General features: G+C 37.8%; 1 protein-coding gene across 3 annotated transcripts in view; it reads left to right on the top strand.

Annotated features, from left to right (window-relative positions):
- Positions 1-224: 224 nt before the first annotated feature.
- MFSD1 (major facilitator superfamily domain containing 1) overlaps positions 225-15,588 on the top strand; it is a 20,484-nt gene continuing 5,120 nt past the window's right edge. For 2 of the 3 annotated variants that reach the window (XM_006908193.3, XM_025044243.1), the window contains exons 1-12: positions 225-489; positions 2,317-2,369; positions 3,031-3,143; positions 4,619-4,661; positions 4,937-5,004; positions 6,570-6,678; positions 9,891-9,993; positions 11,765-11,863; positions 12,304-12,415; positions 13,343-13,399; positions 13,734-13,890; positions 15,154-15,251. In XM_006908193.3, coding sequence (XP_006908255.1) covers positions 327-489; positions 2,317-2,369; positions 3,031-3,143; positions 4,619-4,661; positions 4,937-5,004; positions 6,570-6,678; positions 9,891-9,993; positions 11,765-11,863; positions 12,304-12,415; positions 13,343-13,399; positions 13,734-13,890; positions 15,154-15,251 — 1,175 coding nt within the window. In that variant the 5' untranslated portion in view covers positions 225-326. The remainder of the gene's footprint in view (positions 490-2,316; positions 2,370-3,030; positions 3,144-4,618; positions 4,662-4,936; positions 5,005-6,569; positions 6,679-9,890; positions 9,994-11,764; positions 11,864-12,303; positions 12,416-13,342; positions 13,400-13,733; positions 13,891-15,153; positions 15,252-15,588) is intronic. The other variant, XM_025044244.1, reaches the window with a different exon arrangement.

Here is a 15,588-nt window from a genome sequence, read left to right as displayed (position 1 = left end):
GTGCAACGACTACATTTATAAGCAGGTCAGGAAACAAAAGGACAGAGCGGTGAAAGCTGGAAGGCCGCGGGTGGGGACCTAAGGGACCTCAGCACCACGAAGAGTTTGCCAGTGAGTCCACACCAAAAGACGACGCCCCCTCCTGGTCTTCCCCGCAAGCCCTGCCCACCACACGATCACGTGAGCCTGGCCCTGCGTGACCTGCCGCGGCGTCACGTGAGCGATCACGGTCAGGTGACCGCAGTTTTGACGGAGCTCTGGCCTACGAGAATCCTGCGGGGCATCTGAGTTGCCGTCACTCTTGTTATCGGTCTCCCGCCAGCCCGATGGAGGAGGAAGAAGATGAAACGCGGGCCCTTCTGGCAAACCGACGCACGGAGACTAGTAGAGACGACCCCGCTGTCCCCCGGGCGCTGCCGGCCCTCTGCGACCCCAGTCGCCTTGCGCACCGGCTTTTGGTGCTGTTGCTGATGTGCTTCCTTGGCTTTGGTGAGTCGCCTGGCCGGTTGGGGTGGGGCGGATAATCAATGAATGTCCGACATTCTCCTGAATTCCTAAGATGCTTCCCGAGCTCACCGGTGCCTCCAGGCCTCTGCGCAGCTTCTAGCTTCAGCTCCTGGACCTCTCTGCCTTTCCCTTTGTGTCCCCATCCAAGCCTGTGGCGTCCCGAAGGTGGGGGTCAAGGGACTGAGCTGGGTGAATATTGTCCCTATGCCTTTTCTCCAAGAAGTCCCAAAGGCTGGCAGTTTAGTCCCTGGGGGCATAGACATGAAGAAATCTCTGGATCGTTAAGGTTTCTCTTTGGCACTTTGTTCAGAAGGAATTCAGAAAGCTTTAACTACCCGCCCGCCCGCCGCATAAAAGATTCTTCTTTTTTAATCAATAATTTCGTTAGTAGTCTTTATTAGTTTCTCACCCTCTTTTGGAAAATGTATGAATGTGTCTTGCTGATGGCTTTCGTGATTAGGCGTACTCTTCAGCTGTGCCACTGAAGCAATCACACTGGATTGGACTTGTGGTAGTGGTTGGTTTCACTTATGAAATCCGATGACTCTGAAAGCAATTTCTTGAGATAAGTTTTAAAACATCTTCCAGTGTTTCAGCCACTATTTTATTCAGGAACATTCTAATGTTGATATTAGTTTGGCATGAAACTAATAATGTGTTTTTCAGGAGGCTCACAGAAACCGGTGTAATCAGCAAGTTTAGGAATATTATGTGGATAACTATGCTACTGTTGGAATACATATAAGTAGACATGAAGGACGCTTTGGGTTTTAGTTTCCTTGCAAGTCTTTTTGATTCCCTCCCCCCAAACCCTTTGTGGAAAGAGGATGCCCATCCATTACCTTTGAATCATGACATTGGTACCCCTTACAGCCATTAAAGCAGGAACCACAAGTTGCTGGGTTAGGAACAAAAAAAGAATAACAGCAACATAAAACACTTAAAATGGTCCCTATCCAAGCAGGCAGATCATTTTTGATAAATGATGATGCCAGACTTTCAGAAGCCAGATTCATACCTTTCTAATGACAATTTTCTTCTTTTGAATCTGTAGCTTCTAATATGTACTTACAGAAAGGATTAGCAGAGAAATGGAGGCAATATTATCTTGAAGCTTACCACAAATCTTGTCAATTTTATTACTTTAAAAATAAATCTGAGTGAATCAATGTCAGCTTCTTTCTACATGTTCTTACTCGCTGACAGGACATTATTGTTATGTTTTAACTTAATTCTTTAGAACTCTATTTTTCTTCATACTTGGCATTGTGCTTGCTAAATTATTTGATTCAGGCATTCTGTTTGTAGAATTAGAATTCTTGTTTCAAATATTGGTTTAGTCAGAGTAGTTACACTCCATTCTCCGCTCTCAGGATAAGTAGTGACCTCAGATAACATTACCGGGGAACTGCTGGGGATGTTTGTGAAATTGTGCATGTGTACGCATTTTGGTAACTTTAAGGAAATATAGCTGCTTCATGAAGATGCTGATAAAATAATATACATATGAAGTATGACAGTAAAATGGAAGAACAAGTAGTTGTTGATTAAATTCTTAATCCAGGTTCCCAGTATTTGCTGTATATGCACACTAATGATTTGTAAATCATTTGGCATGTGCTCTCTGGGTTATTTGGCTACCATTTAGAAAATAATGATGGACAAGGAAATGGTTCAAAAAAGTTTTCACAGTGTCAGTCCTCAAGCCTCTAGTATAAACATTTAAAATCACGATTTGAGTAGGATTTTCAGCTTGAAACTTTTACATAGTGTTATTACTTAGAAAATACTTGCTTTTCCTTTTTCTAGGCAGCTATTTTTGCTATGATAATCCTGCTGCCCTTCAGACTCAGGTTAAACAGGTAAGTTTATTTTTTACCTTTGTTTCTTTTGTTGGCTTAAGAGCAGGTGTAGCTGTTGAGGCTTCATCAGCTCTCAGGTTGCCTAGTTGAAATAGGTTTTTGTTGTTATTTTGTTTTTTTGAATATGGATACTGATTGAAGAGGATTGTCAGTATTTTTAATCTGTTTCTGTAAAAATATATTTGATATTTACAGTTTCCTGTGCATTTAATCTCCTTGTAAGCTTTTTATTTGGACAGGGAGAAATGCATAGATTGGCCCTCCACATTCTAGAATGGAGAGAAAGAAGGTTGGAGTTAGTGGGAAGAAGGGTAGGGATAGGCTAAGAGTATTCTTTTCCATGTGGTAGGGAGCCCCAATGCAGCTAATATATTGGGGATAAAAATATACAATATATAGACAGATGCAAATGGAAGTGGTCCCCGTAGTGGGGGATCTGATTGATGCTGGACTCCATGAAGCCTCTGAAATGGCATGTGGACTCAAGAAGTTCCCAGGTGTGACCATTTTTCTGGGGCAGGGGCCATAGCTGTCATGAGATTCCCAAAGCCGTTAAGTGACTACAAATGATTAAGAAATTCCTGCTCTACCTAGAATGTTTTGATTGTTAATTGCTAAACTTAACTGTTTGGAAAAATAGTTTTATTTTTTTTCCATGTAGGATATGCAGGTGAATACCACGAAATTCATGCTGCTGTATGCCTGGTATTCTTGGCCCAATGTAGTTTTGTGTTTCCTTGGTGGCTTTTTGATAGACCGAGTATTTGGAATACGGTAAGCTTGAAAAAAATCTCACCTATGGGTAAAATCTGTTCATAAGGAAAACACAGAACTAAATTAAGGTATTTCTAGAAAGAACTGAATAAATAAACTTCTCTGTTTTTCAAAAGATTTCTGTATCTCTGGAATCGGTTTTTGAGACTTGGTTAGTATTTCAGTTCAGGGTGGGACTAGTAAATGCTGTTTGTGGAATAGGTAACTCAGTTACCTAAAGGCAAATTATGCCCTCACTTAGAATCAGGCAAGCCATGGTCTGAATCCCACTGCTGCCACTTGCTCAACTTTCTAGCTCTTCTGAGCTGTTCCTAGCTTCGTGAGCTTCAGTTTCCTCGTTGGTAAAATATGGGTAATAATTTTTCTCCTGCAAGGTGGTTATGAGGATTGAGAGCTGGATGTATGGTATTTGGCACATATGTAGTATTTGCTTCTCCCCAGTGAGAATTTCTCTTCAGGCGTCAAACTTTTTGTGACTACGTCTGTTAGATCCTGAGGAAGGAATAACACTATGAACTTTGTCACTTTTCATCCTTATGATTCTGTGTTTGTTGTTAGTGGAAACTAAGAGGCATGTAGACTGGGAATATTTTCAGAAGGCAGAGGGCAAGGTAATAGTCTCCCAACCACATCTGGTGGAAAAGAGTTGAAGAAACTCTTAAGCGTTTAAACTTGGGGACTAACATTTTAAAAATTTGAAGAGTTAGAGAATAATGGAGGAATTTATTTTGCTTGGTCTAAAGGGATAGAATTAGCTGGAGATTTCAAGAGGACAGGTTCCATTCATATGTTGAAGACTTTGCTCGGTTGTGTTAACAGGAGGTGCTATGAATTGCCTTGGGAGCATAGTGAGTTTTCCAGAGCTAGAGGACATTCAATAGAATGTGGTGTGGCCATTTCACAAGGATTGTGAGAGGCGTTTGAGTTTCAGAAGTCCGGTTTACTCCTGTGGTCTTTGAGGACTCTTCTAATATCAACATTTTATTACTCTGGGGAAAACATGAATCAGATACTAAAAGTTTAGAATGTTAGAGTAAAGCAGACTTACATTAACATGGTTGATATTTGTCCTTTTAAAAATAGATTTTAGTTATCAAGAATCATAACCACTTAATTAATCTGGCACTCCTTGGAATCAATCTTAAAATCTTAATAGAAATTTTATAAAGAATGTCCATTTTTAAATGGGAACCCTGGGTACTTCTTGAAGATTATTTCATGAGTTTTGTTTAAGAGATGACAGTGGTTTAAACTCACATATGCCATTACTAAAGCCTCTGGACTCCTTCTAGAAGTGAAGACTTCTGTAGATTAGCATTCAGCCCAGGAAAGCTGCTGACTTCAGAGACAGACCAGCACTTCATTTTTCTTTCCTTGAAGGGAATGCAGAGAGGTCAAAGAAACCAAAGTGAATTATTACTGAAGGATTTGGTGACATACCCTTAATTCATTCCCTACCTCTTTCTTTCTAACAGATGGGGCACCATTATTTTTAGCTGCTTTGTTTGCATTGGACAGGTAAGAAAGGCCAAAATATTCATTGATTTCGTGATAGTGACTTGAATTCTATTCTGATTCCTGCAAAGATGTGTTTAATGAATGCCCATTTTAATTAAACATAATCTATTTTAAGCCTTGAGACAGGTGAACATTAATATTTTAATTTCACAGATTTACTAAGAATGAATATTAAAACTGCTGTAGAAGTTGTGATTCATCATAAGTTACTTACTTCTCTTGAATACCTTGAATTTACGTTTTCCATTAATTCTACATTGTATTCCACATTATAGGTTGTTTTTGCTCTGGGTGGAATAGTTAACGCTTTTTGGCTGATGGAATTTGGAAGGTTTGTGTTTGGGTAAGTTATGCATAATTTCATTTATCTTAATATATTATTGTTTTAGTGTTCAACTATCAATTTATTAAGGATTTACAAAAAATATATTGTCTCTTCTGGAAAATTCAAGTCCTTGAAATCTAGTCATATATACTTAAGACTATTAGTTGTCTTAATTTTCCTTTAAAGTAAGCAACAATTTTAAGTGGTCATACTTAACTCTGTTTGGGGTTTGGATATTAGTTCTCCAGAAATAATCTTTTTCCTGGGGGTTTTGCTTTTTGTTGTACTGAAGCCTGTTTAAACTTCATTTATAGTATAGACCACCAGTTTCTAGGTTGGTGATTCATGGACATTTTGCTGTTGAAGGGACTCGAATGAGTAGAATACAAATAGACCAGTTGTTCCTCATGAATTTCAGTGTCGTGTTCAATAAGCCTGTTCTGAGTCCAGCCTTGGACTTCCTGACCTGAGGGGATGCAGATGATAGAACTTATTCAATCTTTAACTTAAAAGTATAACTCATTCAATCTTTTCACTGGTACCAGGAACATGCAGACACATGTGACATACTCCAAAAAGTGTTCTAAGTGAGAGAGAAGGAAACAAAATGTACATAAAAATAGAAGGGGATTTAGAGATGGAAGTGTGGTCAGAAGTAGCATTACAAACGAAGTGAGCCTGAACATCAGTATAGAATTTGAGTTAGTAAAAAGGAAGGACTATTTTTGGACTGGGATGGCATGGTGAAGAGAGCTCAGTGTTAGGATATGGAAGAGAAGAAGCTCCTAACTAAAGGCGTGGGTGGGGAATGGTCAATATGTAGAACTTATAGAAGGAAAATTAAAACCCAGGAATAAGAGAATGTCAAATACTGAAGGTACTGGCCTATAAAGTAAATTTTTGTGTCTTAACAAAGTATGGCCCACTGTCTTTATATGATCATTTTTTATAGCATATATGGTGATGTGGTAACCCAGAGTCCTTTGATTGTCTGATTATTATTGCAGCATATCAGATCTCCAAAAACTTAGCAGTCTAAAACATTTCTTTGTGCTCGTGGACTTTGTGGGTCAGGAATTTGGACAGAGTACAGCAAGGATGGCATCTCTGTGTACCTGTTGTCTGGAGCCTTACCTGAAAAGTTTCATGGAAGGCTAGGGGCTGGAATCCTGTGAAAGCTTATTGATGCATATGTCTGGCACCTGGGCTAGGGTCACTGAAGACTAGCTATGCTGGCTAGAGTGTCTTAAGTGTAGCCTCTCTGGCTTGGCTTTCTCATAGCATGGTAAACTCTGGATAGTTGGACTCCTTACAGGTGGCTCAGGGCTCTTAAGTGTGAATGTTTGAGTGAAAAGGCAAATGTCACCTTTTGTGACCCAGCCTTGGGATCACACAGTGTCACTTCCAACGTATTCTATTGGTTGAAGGAGTCATAAGCCCACCTAAATTCAGAGGAAGAGACAGTGACTTCCACCTTTTGATAAGTGGGGTGTCAGAGTTTTAAACCTACTGCATTGCTAACTGTGGTCTTTCTTTATAAGCTTGATTTTTCTTTCTTTTTTTCTTTCTTTCTTCATTTTTAGTATTGGTGGAGAGTCCTTAGCAGTTGCTCAGAATACGTATGCTGTGAGTTGGTTTAAAGGCAAAGAATTAAACCTGGTCTTTGGACTACAACTTAGCATGGCTAGAATTGTAAGTATGGCAAACCTAATCAAGCCAAATAGAAAGCAAAAGATTGAATCTTATAATTATCTCTTAAAAATTATAGGATGAAGTATGTATGATAAACATTAGTTTAAAGAATCTGAGCATTGGAATGGATCTTACAGATTTCATTGTCTAATTTCTTATTCATTTCGGCATCCCAGCTATTGAGGTCTTCACATATGGTAATCCTGGTGCTGCTTGTGCATTCCATGGTCGGAAGCTCACTGTGTGATGGGACAGCTCTTCAATTAACTTTATGAAGCTCAACCTCACATAGAGATGAAATCTGCCTGCATATGTAGCTTTTACTGATTGCTTCTGCTTTGTCCTCTGTAGTTCACCACCTTAACTGTGGACTAGCACTTTGCTTATGAAGACAGCTCTTAAGTTCTTGCTCATTTCCTGTGGTTGTCTAAGCCACATTATGCAGGTTTCAGCTCCCTGAACATGGGCTCACTCCTTTCTAGACTTAACTGCAGGTGGCCATTGTGCCTCCTAGCATTTGAAACCTGCAGATGATCATAGTGTTTCAGGTTGGATCTGACAGAGGGTACTCAGGGGAACAACATTATGCTTTTATTAATGCAGCCTGTAAGGTGTTTTGGCCGTCCCACACTGCATTAGGTTTTTTTCCTTGTAAACGCCAATGAATGTTGTTTTATTTATTTATTTTTTAAAAAACAAAAATTTTACCAGATTAATTTAGACTAATAAATGGCATGAAAAATGCTTATGACATATTCTTAAGAAGAAATCCAGTATAAAAAGTTTTGAATGTAATATTTCATCACGTGAAATATAGAACATGTTTTTGTGAATATAGATTCTAATTTGTCACTATTATAAATAAGGCTGTTGTATGACACTATAAAACTTACCCGCATCTCGTTTCCTTAGGCTAGGTTGCTAAGAATGAAATTATTATTGAGTCATGGAGTTTGTTGGGGATTCTTAGGACTGTTGAGACATATTTTTACATTATTCTCTCAGAGATGTTTACATCCCCATCTGTGGAATATGAGAAGATCCTTTTCATATAGTACAGGCTATTATTACTTTTAAAAAAGTCTTTGTATCAGTTTGATGGGGAACACCTAATTATTATTTTACTTTGTAATTCTTTGATAACTAGTTTGGTTTCCAGTGTTTTCTAAATTTTATCTATAAGAATATTCTGAGTACTTTGTTATATATCTTGTGCAAGTTAAGATATGTCTGTGGCAGTTTGTGGATCTCATTGTCTGATAACTTCTCAAAGAATAATATAGGATCAGTGGAGTAAGACTCATTCTCAGTGATGCCATTGGGGTTCCTAGTGATTCTCAGGTTCTTTTCTGAGTGGTTACATATCAGTTAGAATCCATTCAGCTGTGTTCTGAGGAGCCCTCAGTTTTTAGGGCTTGGGGGCTTTGAGGATGCAGGATGGGGGTTCTTGGAGTGTTGGGAAGATCTGAGGAGCAGGTGGAGTGAGCCAGATCTCAGGCAGCCACCTCATTTCTTAGTCTTCAGGGTGTGACCTATCGATAGCAGAGTTTTAGTCAATAGCACATTTAGCACAGTTGACGTTCCCCATTCCTTGATTTCTTCTCTTGGGTTCCAGGACATGACAGTGTCACAGTCTTCCTTTTGCCCTCTTTCTGCTTTTTCTCTACCTCTTTTGCTGATTGCATCTCAGTCTTCTCAAGCTGTAAATGTGGGAGTGCCCCAGAGCTTGGTCATTAGGCATTTTCTTTTTTCTTTTGATGCTCATTTCCTTGGTGATCTTACCTCGTTTTGAAATTTTAAATAACATGTGTTTGCTCCTGATTTTATATCACTTGTCCAGGGCTTTCCATGAATTCTACACCTATATATACAACTCTCTACTTGACATTTTCACTTGGGTGTCTAGTAGGCACATGAAACCTGACATGGCCAAACCCAGCTCTGCTATTCTACCTGCATCCTCCAAATCGGCTGATGCTGTCGTTTTCTCATCCTTAGTTATTTTCTTCCAGTTGCTCAGGCAAAAACTTTGGTGTCACACTTAACTCTTCTTTTTTTTTTTTTTCCTGCTCCACACTACACATATTTTTCTTTTGCAAATCCTGTTAGCATAAAAATATACCCATATTCCAGCCACTTCTCACTTGCCCATTCTAGCTACCCTAGTCCAAGACCTATCATCTCTGTTCTGGATTATTGCAGTAGTACCTTAACAATGTCCTTGCTTCTGCCTCTGTCCCCATTTGTAGTCTGCTTTGGATATGGCAGCCAGAGCGGGTCTGTTAAAGCATACATGAATCATGCCCTTTTCTGTCAAAACCCTAACAGCTTTCCTTCTCACACAGAGTAAAAGCCAAAATCCTTATTATGCTGTATAGCCCTGCTTCCTAATATTTCCTCTCTGGGGACCGCGTCTCATCTTCTCTCTTCATTTACGCTGTTTCAGCCTCTGCCCACCTTGCCATTCCCTGAGCACGCCAGGCAGCCTATCTCTCTGGGCCTGCACACTAGTTGTTCCTCCTGCCTGCATGCTCTTCCCCCAGATGTCCTCACAGCTAGCTTCTGTCAACTTTTTACTTTATATTCTCCACCCCTTTATATTTTCCTTCTCTGCTTATTTTTTTCTTATTTTTAAAACTTTTAAATGCTGTTATACCACATGTTTTACCTCTTCTATTCCACTAAAAGCTCTATGACAGCTGGAAATTTTTCTGTTCTTTATTATATTTCCAATACTTAGAATAGTGACTGATATGTACTCAGGGCTAAATAATTGCTAAACGAATGAATAAATGAACAAGGATATTTCTACTATAACTTTTATAGTCTTCTTTTAGACAGTTGGAGGATGAATGTTTTTCAGATGTCAACACCAGGAAGAGTTGTGCTCGTTCTGAGCTAAGGTTTATTTTGTCATAGGTGCCTTGTGAATTTTGTACTTCGTGTTTCATTGTTGCTTCGGTTACTAAAAAGTTTTAAATGCACTGTGCTATGTTGAATACTAGCATTTTATATAAATTGGCATTTTTTATTTGGTAATCTTGTCTGTGGCTTTATTTTTGTTAGTTTTTTCCTTCTAGTGTTTGTAAAAAATTATCTCTTTTTTAATCTGGATCCTTTATACTTGTTCTGTAAGCCACCTTACATCCTATTTTTCGAACAAGGCAGAGATATAAATAAAAATTATGTTGATTTATTTTTTCCTCTTTCAGGGAAGTACAGTAAACATGAACCTCATGGGATGGCTGTATTCTAAGGTTGAAGCTTCGTTGGGTTCTGCTGGTCACACAACCCTTGGAATCACACTTATGATTGGTTGGTAAATCCTGATATCCTACATTTTGTATCTTCTGAAAGTATGTCACAGGAAGCATCATGGCAGAGAGGAAGGAATATTGGAATTGGAGTTAGACCACGTTGGTTATAATTTTGCCTGCTCAATTCACTAGTTCTTTGACCTAATTAGAAATAGTGACTCATTCACCCCCGTTGTATTTTTATTTCCACTTTCTTAAAATGGAGGATTTTGTCCCACTCTTGTCTACTTCAGTATTGTCCTGATGATCAAATGAGAGAGTGTATCTGAGGATAATCAGGAATTTATATATGTAAGATGGTAATTATTTATTGATAGTCGAAGGGAGGATTGTTTTCTTTTGCTCAAATTCAGTTAGTATGCCTCTAGACCTTAGATTTTATAGACGTCAGAGATAATGTGATATGGTAGGAAATCTGCTAAGTAGGAGTCAGGAGCCTGGGTTCTAGTCCTGGCTCTAACAGTTCTGTCATCTTGGACAAGGTAGTTAACTCTGTGTCTCAGTTTTCTGTAAAATTGTGGGTGTTTTACCAAAACTCTGTAGGTCCTTTCTGGCCCTAAGTTCTCTTAGCTGAGGCTCCATTGTGCTGGTTGCTGGGTGGGTCACTGAGAATCATATGAGGCCCTCTGGATTCACCACCCATGCTTTTTCTCTGTGCAGTGAATTTGTCTAACTGAGCCCCATGGTGTGTAGAGGCTTCTTGCAGAGCCTGTGAGATGGGGTGAATGTTCTGTGCCTTCTTTCATTCCTTATATTTCCTTGGTACAGCCTGGTAAAAGCAGGACAGTGGAGTAGTAATCCTGAACAGGTGACTTGTACCTGGAGACTTCTTTCTTCTCCTTCCCTCTCAAATTCTTTGCCTTACTGAAAACCTCTTTCTTCCTCTCAAGTGCTCTTCAGTATTCCTTCTAGTTTCCTCCACAATGGAGAGTTTGAGAATTTTAAAGAATTTTAGAGCCAGAAAAGATGTGGGCCATCATAAGTCAAAACCTCTTATTTTACGGATGGGGAAATTGAAGCCCAGAGAAATTAAGTTCTGTGTCCAAGATCATTCAGCTTATTAGTGGCCAAAGTAAAACTTGTATGTACTAACTTTCAGTAATTTTTCAACTGAACCGTATTACGTCAGCTAATTAAAGATTCATTTATTTTACTAAGCTTCTTTTTAAAAATCTTCATGAGTATAAACTTTATTTCACTATTTGTCCAATTTACTTTAATAATATGAGGTCAGCCATTCATGAGTAATGTGAATACTCAGCACAAAGAGAGCCTGAGTGAGCTGTGCTGTGGGAGGGCGGGGCCTGGGGCTGGCAGAGAGTGACAGCAAGGATTACAGACTTTGGGAAGGAATCAGAAGGAAGATGAAGTAATCACAGAATCAGACATTGCTTTTATAATTTTTTCCCCCCATCACCTTTTAATAATTGGTGCTTAGACTGAATTAAGAAATGACTAATTTGCTAGCTGGTCATCATCTTTCATCAGTCTGTATTTTGCATTACAATACTGGACTAATTTGTTCTAATTTTTCCCTCTAATCTTCAGCCTTCTTCTGGGAAATAATATAGTAACAGTGACTACTGTTTGTCGAGTGCTTATTACCATTTACTTTTCCTTTCTTTCTGTCCTGATTCAGTAATTGTAGGCTTTTCTTACATGTGTAAATACAGTCGCTTTTGGTCGCTAAGTTTTTGGCTGTTAAAGTGGTGTGCCACCTTTTAAGGAACTTTCAGTCTTTTAAAAATCTTTTTTTTTTTAAATTATAGGAGGTATAACGTGTATTCTTTCACTAATTTGTGCCTTGGCCCTTGCTTACTTGGATCAGAGAGCAGAAAGAATTCTTCATAAAGAACAAGGAAAAACAGGTAAGTCTAAATGAAGAAAAGTGAGACTTTGGGGAATTATAGCCTTTTTGTGATAATTTACAATGATGCAAGTTCCTAATGCAATATTGTAAACCCACGAGACTTAATACATATTTTTTAATCTTTTATTGCCAAATGTCTTAATTTTGAGGTACATTTTCCCCCTTTTATGTTTTTGGCATAATTTGCATTCTTGATTGTACTTTGTATATTTGCAAAATGATGAGTGTTCCTGGAAGAAAGTTGAAAGATAGATGCTAATCTTAGACTCTGCTTTTTCTAATGTCTTTTTAAGTTATCCCAGAAAGTATGTTCCAGTAATTTACTGAGAAAAATATTCTTTTAACTGAATGGCAAAGGTTATTCATGTGATAACAGAAAGATCTTCTTGACTTCAGTATGCAAGATTATGCTGATAGCTTCTTCCCTTTTTTCTCAAGGTGAAGTTATTAAGTTGACTGACGTGAAGGACTTCTCTTTACCTCTGTGGCTCATATTTTTCATCTGTGTCTTCTATTATGTTGCGGTGTTCCCTTTTATTGGACTTGGGAAGTGAGTATTCTCTAGCATTCCATTCTTGTTGACTAAATTATAATGGCAATTCAATCACATAAGTATAATTTTTTTAGCTGTAAATCTTGCTTCTCTGGTTATAGTTTATATTTACACAGGAATTGTTTTGTATCCTGGGACCCAACTTATTTTCTTAGCTTAAGGTTTAGTATTGGTTTAATACTTTATTTTTTTGAAGAACTACCCAATAATAGTTTTTGATTCAAAATAATTGACTTATTTTAATGCTTGATTTTAGATTAGTAATATTTTTTTTTCCTCTTTATTCTTTGGTTAGAAAGCCTCTTATTCAGAAGGCAAACAGTATATTGGCTTATAGTGACTGGGCACATTTTTATTTGCTAGGACTGCAATTCTGCCAGACTCAGATTCAGGGTTCAAATCAAATTCTTTGCTTTATTTTCTACTGCTGTCTTTTTCTTTCATTGGCAGCTGCTTAAACAGAGCAGTGTATGAGTGAGAGTGCATTTGTAGGGTGTGTCTTTGTAATTATAACCTTTAAATTCAGGCTTTTATTTTAAATAATTTGAGACAAATTATTATGCATCATAATGCTATGCATTATATAGCAAAGAACCTGTCCACTATTGCTTTTAAGGAAAAGAAGCAGTCTTAATTCCCTGTGGTAATACATTTGGTTTTCTGAAAATTCACGTGTACTGTTTGCTGTATATGTAAAAAAGGAAAAAGGCATCAGTATATTTTATTTAGTTAGTAAAATGTTTATATAAACACTAAAGCTTTAGCCAGTTACTTGAAGATGAATATCAAATAAGGTGGGAAAACAGTATCAAGAAGAAAAAGTTGACTAAACTTAGAATTATTCGTATTTATTTTCGCCTTTATTTTTTAAAAACAATGGTTTTCTCTAAAGTGCTCATTTCTCTTTTTCCCTCTTTATTTTAGGGTTTTCTTTACAGAGAAATTTGGATTTTCTTCCCAGGCAGCAAGTGCTATTAACAGGTATTTTACCACTTTTGTAAGTGCTTATTGTGCGCCTAGTGCGGGTCTTAGAACCAGACGTTAAAAAACACGTGTGATGTAACACTGACAGTGTGAAACCAAGACTGTCCTGGGACTCGATCCTGAGTGGCCGTCTTTGCATTAGTGGAAAATAAAAGGAGTCTTGGACCACTCTTTATATCTTTATATTTCTGTTTACGGATGACCATTTTAGAAAATCATCAAACTAAATGAGCTAAGGTTTGCTTGCCTGATGGCTTTGAGAACTTCTTGAATTTTTTTTTTTGGTAGCTGTGATAGATTTCATTAAATATCTTTTATATTCTCTGGGCAGTGTTGTATACGTCATATCAGCTCCCATGTCCCCAATATTTGGGCTCTTGGTGGATAAAACAGGGAAGAACATCATCTGGGTGCTGTGTGCAGTGGTGACCACGCTTGCTTCGCACATGCTACTGGCCTTTACACTGTGGAACCCTTGGATTGCTATGGTAATGTTGCTGTTAACACCTGGGGGGCACAGGGGACAGGGAGGAGGACTCTGCAAAGTGCATGTCAGGGGCCATGCTCAGCACCTCAGAAAGCAGTGCTCGTGACAGTGGGGAAAACAATGACTTGATATCAATTTCTATGAAGTAACTTTTTAAAGTATATAAATATTAATTGTTAATGCATAGGGTATTTTTAATTTGATTTGACTTATTTAATAGAGTAACCTCGATGCTAACATAAAATGTGAAATAAAATAGTCTTACAAAAGCCAGAATGCTTATTAGTTCCATTTGTTTTTCTGTACTTCATTAAAAGAACTCATTCCATCATAGGTGGCAAAAACTATCAGCCTAATAACTGTTACATCACATTTTTTTATCATTGACTTTTAGTAAGTCAAAAAATGATAACAAATTCATAAGCTTTTATTATAGTTCTTCAGAATGTCATTTTTAAGAACACAGGCTGAAGTGCTGCATTTCTTACCTTTTAACAAAAGAATATCTTGAACATATATATTTGTGTATTTGGTGAGAATTCTATGGGACAAATTCCTAGAAGTAGAAATGCTACAATAGAGGCTTTGCACATTTAACATGTTGATAGGTATTGTGACTTCTCTTCCAATAACTACCCAGTTACAGTTTTATCAGTAATAGAAGAATATGTTTGTTTCTTAGTATCCATGCCATTGTTGGACATTGGCATTATTTTAATCTTTGCCTATCTGATAGTAGATATAAGTGATCTTATTTTAATTTAAATCATGAGGTTCCTTTTTTAATTGAAGAAAAAGTCAGCATTAGGTGATGTTTAAAAAGCAATAGTGGTGGTTAATTATCTGCCCTGCTCTCTAAACGGGTACTGATGACCCAGAGATAAGATAATGGACTGTTGGCATGATGTTGCCTTGGTTGCTTAATTATAATTTCTAATAAGTTTTGGAAAATTAGCTTCCTTAAAATATTGGTAATAACTTTTTGCAAATTAGCTTTGTTTTCTTCCTTGGTTCTTGATTGCACCCTGGGGCCAGCCAGTTAAAGATGCATATAATATAAAATGGTTAAGACAGTATGCATATATTTTGTCGCAAGAGAGATACTGTTTGAGAGGGTCAGAACTTTTTTGTATTGACTGAGTGTTAGCCTGATCACAGTAAAATTTGCACGGATATTCATATCACTCTTGCTAATCTGCATTAAAGGAAAGTCACCTTTTGGTTAATATAAGCCTTTTACCCTTTTCTGTATTGCTTCCTATAGTGTCTCCTGGGAATCTCCTATTCATTGCTTGCCTGTGCGTTGTGGCCAATGGTTGCATTTGTAGTTCCGGAACATCAACTAGGAACTGCATATGGCTTGTAAGTATTTGCATTGTAGATCGTATAATGCCTCTCTCTGCTGTATCAATTTCATTATTATATGAAATTCCAGGTCTCCTGAATCTAGTCATCTTTAGGCTTCTGGGATAGCTCTTAACCTAGAAATCACTAGAAAAGTCAGTTAACCTATTTATGACATTATTGTGGCAACAGAAATGCTCCAAGCCTCCAGCAAGAGAGCTGGAGTAAAGTTAACCCATAAGAAGTAATTGTGACATTATCATCCCACTGCCCGTTTATCTAATGGCTTCTCAGTGAAAAGTTGAGTATTGGTTTCTGGCCGAAAGGAGATTGGTATTCACTTACCTTTTCTTTA

Source organism: Pteropus alecto, unplaced genomic scaffold, assembly GCF_000325575.1.
Source record: "Pteropus alecto unplaced genomic scaffold, ASM32557v1 scaffold81, whole genome shotgun sequence".
Lineage (NCBI taxonomy): Eukaryota > Metazoa > Chordata > Mammalia > Chiroptera > Pteropodidae > Pteropus > Pteropus alecto.
Note: the sequence above shows the minus strand (reverse complement) of the source record. Positions and strands in the feature narration are given on the sequence as shown.